Consider the following 9540-nt stretch of genomic DNA (forward strand, 5'->3'; position numbering starts at 1 on the left):
GGCCGGAACCGGAATCAAATTCTGCACCTTTGCATTGTGAGGCGCCGCTAACCAGTCGACCAACGGGCCGCCCCCAAACTACAATGTCTGGTGTCATTTCAGAAAGTTCAGATCATACCCATACTATGATTTTCAAAATAAAGATGTATTCTTTTTTTCAAATCTGGACACTGTGATGTTTAATCATTATTGCTTGAGATAGACTATAAGTCTCGTAACGATGTTATCATGAGTGTACTGCATGTAAGTATATGGCTTAGCCAAAAATATTCTCCACAAGTCACAACTGTTTCATTACTGATTTAATTTTTGTCATCTGTAATGTTGTCTGACAGCCAGCAACAATGTGTACAATTCCAGCAGTCCATTGAACGGATCCAGTGCTGTGAGAAGCTCTGCTGTTTGGTTTACAGCCTAACGATCCTAATCTACTAGACAGCGTGAAAAAGGGGTTTTATTTTTGTTGCCTACATTTATGTGAAATCAGTTGAAGTGGTCCACATAGTCTTCTGGAAAAGTGTTGATCCTTTGATTGTCATTTTTCCTCATTATTCTTCATTTGACTTTGTTGAACTCTGCAGATAAGGAAATACATATAAAATTAATGTATTTGTCAGTTAATGTTTCATTAATTCTCTGTCTCTCGAGCTCCCTATTCATTGTTCTTATCACTTTGCCGGACCAATCCTTTGTCCTTTGTGGAGGTCAGTGTTTTCAGTTGCCAGCTAGATGGGAACTCACTTTCTCAGCAGCAGCTGCCATCAAAGCATCCAGTTCCTGAGTCCAACCGAGGACACGGACCAAAGTTTGGACGCCATTCACGACATCACCCAGCAGCACAACATCGCGGGGTCGACTGTTCGTCATTGCAAATGGACCCACTAAATCCCTGTTGATGAGCAGCCGAGGAACAGAGGCTCGCACAGCTCCAGCCAGACTGGCGAAGGGCTCCACCTTCAGGGAGGAGAATGAACAACGGTATGAAGAATGCAGACTTGATCTAAAATTGATACTGCTCAGATTTTATTCCTACCCTTATCAGAAAGGTATTAAAAGACAGCTGGGATAGGCCCCAGCACACCCTCGCCCCTTGTGATAGTAAAGTGGTTCAGAAAATGGATGGATGAATACAATTATTACATCACATGAAGTGTGATGTGGTGCTAAAGATGCATCATATATTTTTTCAGACACTGCTTTATATTTTTGGTGCATTTCATTTCAAGGGGTATAATTGACCAAAGACCCAGAAAGTACAAGAATGTTTATTTTAGTTTAGGTTTTTTTTTTTTTTTTTTAGTACTGATGCATAAAATAGTACAGCGCCACAATTGAAAGACATGTTGGGAATCACATTCCTGTGAAAAACAAAGCAATCTTTTTCACATGACTGTACTGTATGTTAAATCAAAATGGTTGGCATTCCGTTTTGAAGTTGCAAAACAGAGCTCACCTCCAGTGATGTGCCCATGATGATCAGTAGATCTGCAAGGGGAAAATCCGTGACGTACTTGAAGAAGTGAAGTGGCAGCTCCTCTCCAAAAAATATGATGTCCGGCTTTACAATGCCCTTACACGTCATGCATTTGGGAATCACTCCGCTCATCAAGTCTGGCTAATGAAAAGCAACACCATTAAGATTTCTTTTGCGTGGAAATTTAAGAAATTGACTGAGACAAAATATTGAAGTTTTTAACTTACACGAAGATCCTCTCCATCATATTTCCTTCGGCAGACAGTACATGTGGCTGTGGCAAACGTACCGTGGGCCTCCACGAGCATCTCGGGGGGAATCCCGGCCACTGAAGGGGAATGCAGCTACATGTTGTAAAATAATCACTTATTTTCAAAAGGAATAAATCAGAATAGCCAGAGAAGAAAAAAATGAATCCATACATCTTTCCAGGCCGTCAATATTCTGTGTATACATTCTGAGAAGAAGACCCTTCTTGTGAAGCAGTCGCACAAAATAGTGCGTGAGATTAGGTTGGTAGTTTCCTGGATACAACTCTTTGGACAGGGCGAAGAATGGTTTCGGGTTGTGATGAAAAAACGCAATTTCAAAAATAGCTTCTGCATAAGGCAGATTATACTGCTGCAAGTTGTCATAGAGACCGCTACCGGGAGACCTGCAGAGGAAATGACCACTCATCAAAGATCCCAGAATAAAAACTGAATTATGTAAAAATGTGGACAAGAAAGCATGGTGAATAATTTTACCTGAAATCGGGGATGCCACTGGGAGTGCTAATCCCTGCCCCTGCCATCACCACCACTCTCTTGTACTTGTGCTCTAGCATGTTCTCAGCGATGTCTTTCAAGGTCTGCTGCTCGGCAGCTGCCCCACCACCCCGGGAGAAAAGTCCCTTCGTTGCATTCCACCGAGGAAAGTTGGTTTGTCTGGGACAATGAAAAGAATAAGATTGCTTTCTGATTCAACCTCAAACAATATTCATTTAAGGAATAAGCATGGGGCACAAAGCATAGCGTGTGAGCAGCGAGATTGGTAATGGGAATATGAAACTAAATTCGCCAGTCCGGTAGATTATCTCTACTTTTCAGCGATTTTCAAGTGAAAACGGCAGATGTCCAATTCATTATCCGGGAAAACAGCTGAAGAATCCAGATATTTTGTTTTGCACTTTCCCATGACATGCCTCTAAACTTGCACAAACTTCAATCCACCGTATAGAGCAGTGGTGGCCAACCCGCGGCTCGCGAGCTGCATGCAGCTCTTTGGCTGGTTCAATGCGGCTCCCGGGCTTTCACACGACCATTGTCGAAAACGCCTCGGCGATGGCACCGCCATTAAAACAACGGTGCTTAATACATACTACATTCCTCTATACATACGTACTACGTCAGCCTATCACCAATCCCATTACTTGATTAACATAGAGGGCAACCAATCAGATGACTGAATCATCGCTCATGCGCAGACAGCGGCGCTAAGTGCTAAGTTAGTGAGCGAGTGTGTGTGTGTGTGTGTGTGTGTGTGTGTGTGTGTGTGTGTGTGTGTGTGTGTGTTCATATGCTTACACGTGCGCGATCGGGTCGATTGTGGGAGGTTGGTCGCTCCAAAAGTCGATCTTTGGGCAAAAAAGTGTGTGTCTGTGCTTGTGTGTGTGTGGGTGTGGCTCTTTGCAGTAACACAGTAAAAAAAATGGCTCTAAGTCTCTGACTGGTTGGCCACCCTTGGTATAGAGTATAGTGTGCATGCATCAGACATCAACAAATTTCACAAAACGTGATTTCAATGAGCATCATCGGATTCACTTTTACTTTTCTTTGGCTTTTTGTGCTATTTTACAATATGGAATAAATGTTGCAAAGAGGAACCAGAGTAGCCTAAAGAATGGGGGTTAAGAAAGGTGTCAAATCTAAATCCGGTTCCAGCCTTGGAGATTTCACATACAAAAATACGATCTCAAGACAGTATTATATTATTCTCTGGACACCAAGGGGTCACCAATCTTCTGGAACTGAGAGCTACTGCTTGCGAACTGAACAATGCAAAGGGCTACCAGTTTGATCCACACATCTTTTCCTTTCGGCTTTTCCCTTCAGGGGTCACCACGGCGAATCAGTTGCCTCCATCTAACCCTGTTTTGTGCATCCTCTTCTTTCACACCAGCTATGTTCATGTCCTCTTTCACTACATCCATTGACCTCCTTTTTGGTCTTACTCTAGGGCTCCTGCCTGGCAGTTCAAGACTCAGCATCCATCTCCCAATATATTCACCCTCTCTCCTCTGGACATGTCCAAACCATCTCAGTCTGGCCTCTCTGACTTTCTCTCCAAAACCTCTAACCTGAGTTGTCCCTATGATATACTCATTCCTGATCCTATCCAACCTGGTCACTCCCAAAGAGAACCTCAACATCATCATCTCTGCTACCTCCAGCTCTGCCTCCTGTCTTTTCTTCAGTGGCACTGTCCAAACAGCATGGCTGGTCTCACCACAGTTTTATACACCCTTCCTTTCATCTTGGCTGGAACTCTTCTATTGCACATCGCACCTGACACTTCCGTTCCAGCCTGCCTGTACACGCTTCTTCACCTCTTTTCCACACTCTCCATTGCTCTGAACAGTTGACCCCAAGTACTTAAAATCCTTCACCTTCTTTATCTCTTCTTCCTGTAACTTCACTTTTGATCCACACATCTGAAATCTCAAATTCACTCAAATGCCTTTAGTTTTAAATTGGCAATATTTATATTCATCAATGTGAAGTCACCATGTTAATGAATTTTCACAAAAATGTAAAAAGAGAAAAATCAGATACATTTATACAGATACAAATATACCTGTGCAACACTTTATTTCTATGAATATCTGCAAATGTTTACATTTTGATCACTTCTACAACATTCCTAGGAAATCGCAATATCAACTCTCTGGTGGTTCTCGGCCGAGCCCTATTTGGCAAACTATAGCTACAGTACATATATCTTTGTTAGTGTACAGTATCTGAATCTGAAATAGCTCGCAAATCAATGCAACATTTTCCATCCATCCACCCATCCAATCATCCCTCCATCCATTCATTTTGTAATCTGTTTATCCAGACGAGAATCGCGGGGTAATCTGGAGCCTATGCCAGCTGTGTTCGGGGAGTAGGCGGGGTACACCCTGAACTGTTTGCCAGCCAATTGTAGGTCACACATAGACAGCCATTCGAACTTACAATTACACTTAGGGAAAATTTAGACTTGGTCCATTAACCTGCCATGCATGTTTTAGGAATGTGTTAGGAAACCGGAGTACCCGGATAAAACCCACGCAGGCACGGGGAGAAAATGTAATCTCCAGACAGGAAGGCTGGAGCCGGAATCGAACCCTGCACCGCTGCACTGTGCAGCGAACGTGCTAAGCACTCCGCACACCGCAAAAAATATTTACTCTGAAGCAACATAATTCTTTAAAACAACAGCAGGATTTCACCTACAACCTTTGTTTCCTCTGAAATTCCACTTAAAGAATTTTACAAGTGCTATTACTACTACATTAGTCGACATTAGTATTATATTAGTACTATAATTCAAATGTTCGAGTCTGTCAGTGTAGTGTTACCTACGCAGAAAAGGATGTTTCATCTTGACACGGACAGAAACTTCTTTGATCACGGTCTATAAAACAGGACATTCGCTTTTTAGGCTGTTGCACGGTAACCTTTACAGTGAAAAGCAGGAATTGACCATCAGCTGTGTCTGTACACTGACCGCTAGCAGAGACAGTTCTGCTTATTCTTGATAACCAACGGCGATACAAGACAAATCTGGAGGTCATCGAGTAAGCCATAACACACACTCACTCAAATACTCACACACACGATGTATTAAACTAAACAAAATTAGCATTTAGCCAGTATGAAACCTCAGCAAGCGACGTGAAATTCCGAAACCTTTTCGTAAGGTCCGTGTTGTTATTTGCGTGACGTAGAACACCGTCATTAATGCACAGTAATATAGTAACTTGAATAGTTTTATAAATCTCTTACATAATAACCTACCCTATAGAAATACAATTTTAAACACTGTAATAATGTGTGATCGTGAACATATAGGAGCGAACGCAAAAAAATATTTCCCATAATTCCTCGTGTCATGCCCAGGACACCAACAACACTGCAAGCTACTTGACGTTAGCCGAAAACTATCCACGTAGATCAGCACGAGTTAGTTTACTATCATTGTGTCGCCAGTATGAGGGACGTTACCGGGTATCTCAAACAGCAGCAGAGCAACAGCTCAACGCCGGAGATGGCGACTGAGTGGCACACGCTGGAGGATTTGCACAACAAAAGGTAAAACATGTTGCCAACTGAAGTTAGCTCTTGCTAGCGTTAGCGACCCCATTCAATTGAATTGCTCGCTGAGTCATGTGCCGACCTAGCATTAGCCCATTTTATGAATAATCTTCGCTCCTATTATAGGCAGGAAATAATGACTTCCCCGAATAATAACTCCCTAAATTGTCTCGAATCAAGGAATAAGTTAATCGTGGTTCTTTCTCTGTCGCACTTAGAAACCATGAATATCGACGTCTTTGAAAGTTAATTGCAAAATGTCACACTATAGTTCCACACGGTGGGAAATTCAAAAGTACAAAACTGTTGTTCGCGTCCGGTTAAGGCATTCTCATGATATATTATTAAACTACTATTTTTTGCCACTCGTGTCTGAGTGTGTTTTGGTTCATTTGACAGGTTGTGGCATCAGCTGACACTGAGATTGACAGACTTCGTCAAAGATCCTTGTTTCAAAAACGGAGATGGCCTTATACAGGTAAATACTCAATACTAGTATACATTGTTATCCGCATTATTGTTCCAGTGATTTTATGCCCGGTATTTTAAGTGAGATTCACTGAGAATGCTTTGTATTCAGGATAAATTGTTCGCCTAACATGTTGCACAATCTTGTACATTATGAAAAGAAAAATACCAGGATCACATTTAACATCTTGGTTGATATACATTTAAAATTTAAATGCATTGTGTGCATTATTATTCCATAGTAAAAATGTTTAGTGTATGTTGCAGCTGTGAATGGCTGTTTGTATGAAAGTGGAGAAGGAAATGAAGAAACAAATCCAAGTATTAACTACTGAGAAACATTGTTTCTATTTCATATACACACACAAAGAACTGTATTTTACATTTGACCAATTCTAACAGTCCTATTGTTGTTTTGCAGCTTTATGAAAACTTCATCAGTGACTTTGAACACAGGTGAGCAAGAAAAATGATTAAAAGACTGCCGAGGAGTAACGGTCCCTCAGCCTGTTAATGTATTAATGGCGTTGTCTCTTGATCTTCAAGTTCATAGTTTTTATCCTTTTGCAGAATCAATCCTTTGTCCCTCGTGGAGATCATTCTCTATGTTGCCAGACAGATGACAGGTAAGACCAGGGTCATGTAGAAAACATTGTTTTCTAAAAAAAATAAAAATAAAAAAATGTGGATTTGTCTTGTATTTTATGAAGGATTAATGAAACACTTGTTTCCAGATCCCAAAGATGCCATCACTTTTCTTGAGAAGACCAAGGAAAAAGTAGTTCATTCATACAACCACAACTAAATAATTCTAGATCTTTAAAGAAACCAATTCAGTCAAAATGTCTGTGTTTCATGCGGTCCAGGTGAAAAGCAGTGAAGAAGCTGTCATTCTCTGCAAGACGTCCATCGGGAGTCTCAAACTTGAAATCAATGATCTTCCAGCAACAAAGGTGGGAGGAGCTTCAAATAAACATAAGTGCTGATTTTTGGACTCTTCGAAGCACAGTAGGCTTGGGCTTTGGTGTCAGATATACTACTTTTTTTGAATGCACTTTTATAATCCAGATTTATCATTATGTTCACTATCTTATTACTGCAGATAAAATTCAGTTTTCTATTTCATTGTCAAACGTTGTCTGCCATTCTATCTGCATATCAATAATAATGGAAAAAGTCCAAATGATTAAAATGTCTTTTCAATAAATTTTGCATACTTAACGCATGCTTCATTTCAGTTCTGTTGAAGCTTAGATGTTATTTTTATTTGTTGTTACTGTAACTCGGATTGTTAATTTTCAGGAATTTCTTTTTTGCAATATTGAAAATCCTCAAGTCTGCCAATACAACTTACCGAGTTACATTGTGTTCCAGATAGACATTTTATTCGGCAAACACTGCTTATCTGACACCACCCTAACCTGATGTAAATTCATGCATTTCATCGCCTCTGTTTTTTTTTTCTCTTCTAGAAAATAATCGAGGAGGTTGAGGAAATGTTGAATAATTTGCCAGGTGTTACATCGGTGCACGGCAGGTTTTATGACCTCTCAAGCAAATATTATCGTATCATTGGGAACCACGCCTCCTATTACAAGGATGCTCTGAGATACCTTGGCTGTGTGGACATTAAAGACCTTCCAGGTTAGCTCATGCATGAAAGGAATACAAACTGGAAGCTGGATGGCAAAGTAATAATTGGTGTTGACTTCACAGAGACGGAGAAGCAGGAAAGAGCCTTCACGTTGGGACTCGCCGGTCTTTTAGGAGAAGGCGTGTACAACTTTGGCGAACTGGTTGGTTACGCTCGAAATCTTGACCTGATGTCGTTTTAAAAATATCAATGCGTAGTGGTCATGACGGCATGTGGCTTATTGTTGCAGTTGATGCATCCTGTACTGGAGTCCCTGAGAAACACAGACAAGCAGTGGCTCATTGACACACTGTTTGCGTTCAATGGAGGCAATGTAGAAAAATTCCAAGGCTTCAAGTCTGCATGGGGCCAGCAGGTTTGTTTCATTCAGGTCATTCAACCACCTGTACAAAGTCTTTAGAGATCTGATCACTTAACGAGGTGCCAGTTTCCACAGCAATCAAATCCCTGAAATGTATAATGATAGTGAGCTATTATTATGGCCTACTATATATTAGGGCTGAACAATTAAACAAATTCAAATCAACATTGCAACGTAAGTAGAATGCTATTTTAAAATTGCGCAGGCTGCAATTTTGAACAACAAACAAAACCAAATTCAAAGCACAAAATCCAAACCCACAGGTGGTGTCGAACTCAAAACCCAGGGGCCAGACCCGGCCAGCCACATCATTTGATGCGGCCCGTGAAAGCAAACCAAGCATGTCATCTTTCGTGGCGCTTGGTAAAATCTGTACTAAAAGTTCAAATAGTCATAAGTAGTAAATAGTAATGTTGAAAAATTGCAAGCCTTTTATTGTTACGTTGTAACAGTAGCTTGAACAATAGTTGAACAAACTATTATTCTTGGCTTCTGAATTTAAAACTAGTTTTCCATCAATTTGTTGTGTACTGTATATGTAAGAATTAGGAGGCTGTTATGAATCATATTGTATATTATATGGTTTCACAGTCAAAATGGACCTTTGAGGGGTAACTACAATAACGCCCGCGACAAAAATCAGTTTGCAGGGATGGCAATATTCCGCGGATACGCGGAAATCCGCCGTTTTATTTCTTAAATTGATCATTTTTGTGAATCGTCTAAATCCGTTGAGAAAATTAGAAACAAGTAACTTGTTGTGATTGGTCGCTATATCGGCAAATGCAAATAACAACCAATCCGTGTTCGCCTTCCTAAACCCCTTTCTCGCGAATGCCGAATGTTATTGAGACTCACGACGAAGCTGAAGTGCGTCAGATAGATGCGGATCTGAAAAACACGTTTCGATGGGACAGGTTGGATAGAAAGCTGACGGTGTCCCCAGTAGGAAACAGTAAATAGGAACCATTGTGCTTGTGTCGGATTTCGTGAAAAAGCTCGACGTCGCCGGTAAAGCTCTGTGTACAGTCTGTGACGATGTCATTCTATACGGATCGAGAGGATGAAAAGCTTTACAGAGTCACGCAAGCTCGGTAAAACACCGAAAACAGACATTTCTACTGAAAAGTAACTACTCGATCTCAAACGCTTTTCGACAGCCTGGAGCATGTGTAAAAACAAGAGGAGTTTACTAAAAAGAGAGTGGAAAAAGACGGAGAGGACCAATAAGCTTTTAGCGCTTGCT

At 40.9% G+C, this 9540-nt stretch overlaps 2 protein-coding genes across 3 annotated transcripts in view; one reads left to right on the plus strand and one right to left on the minus strand.

Moving 5' to 3' along the window:
- Nucleotides 1-284: 284 nt before the first annotated feature.
- sirt3 (sirtuin 3) lies at nucleotides 285-5498 on the minus strand. Of its 2 annotated transcripts, none has more exons than XM_019867542.1 (8): nucleotides 5225-5498; nucleotides 5080-5131; nucleotides 2221-2400; nucleotides 1897-2129; nucleotides 1702-1802; nucleotides 1454-1615; nucleotides 742-954; nucleotides 285-575 (listed from the first exon to the last, which is right to left on the minus strand). In XM_019867542.1, the coding sequence occupies exons 1-8, from the start codon at nucleotides 5301-5303 to the stop codon at nucleotides 549-551; spliced, it is 1047 nt and encodes a 348-aa protein (XP_019723101.1). In that variant the 5' UTR covers nucleotides 5304-5498; the 3' UTR covers nucleotides 285-548. The 2 variants fall into 2 exon arrangements, with proteins under 2 accessions (XP_019723101.1, XP_019723102.1); XM_019867543.1 differs by having other exon boundaries at nucleotides 5076-5131.
- A 98-nt stretch (nucleotides 5499-5596) lies between these two features.
- The window catches only part of psmd13 (proteasome 26S subunit, non-ATPase 13), a 7847-nt gene continuing 3903 nt past the window's right edge, over nucleotides 5597-9540 (plus strand). The window contains exons 1-9 of the mRNA XM_019867541.1: nucleotides 5597-5808; nucleotides 6211-6289; nucleotides 6701-6735; nucleotides 6850-6905; nucleotides 7014-7057; nucleotides 7146-7232; nucleotides 7752-7923; nucleotides 7996-8075; nucleotides 8163-8288. Coding sequence (XP_019723100.1) covers nucleotides 5708-5808; nucleotides 6211-6289; nucleotides 6701-6735; nucleotides 6850-6905; nucleotides 7014-7057; nucleotides 7146-7232; nucleotides 7752-7923; nucleotides 7996-8075; nucleotides 8163-8288 — 780 coding nt within the window. The 5' untranslated portion in view covers nucleotides 5597-5707. The remainder of the gene's footprint in view (nucleotides 5809-6210; nucleotides 6290-6700; nucleotides 6736-6849; nucleotides 6906-7013; nucleotides 7058-7145; nucleotides 7233-7751; nucleotides 7924-7995; nucleotides 8076-8162; nucleotides 8289-9540) is intronic.

Source organism: Hippocampus comes, unplaced genomic scaffold (genome assembly GCF_001891065.2).
Source record: "Hippocampus comes isolate QL1 unplaced genomic scaffold, H_comes_QL1_v1.1 scaffold2, whole genome shotgun sequence".
NCBI classification, from domain to species: Eukaryota; Metazoa; Chordata; class Actinopteri; order Syngnathiformes; family Syngnathidae; genus Hippocampus; species Hippocampus comes.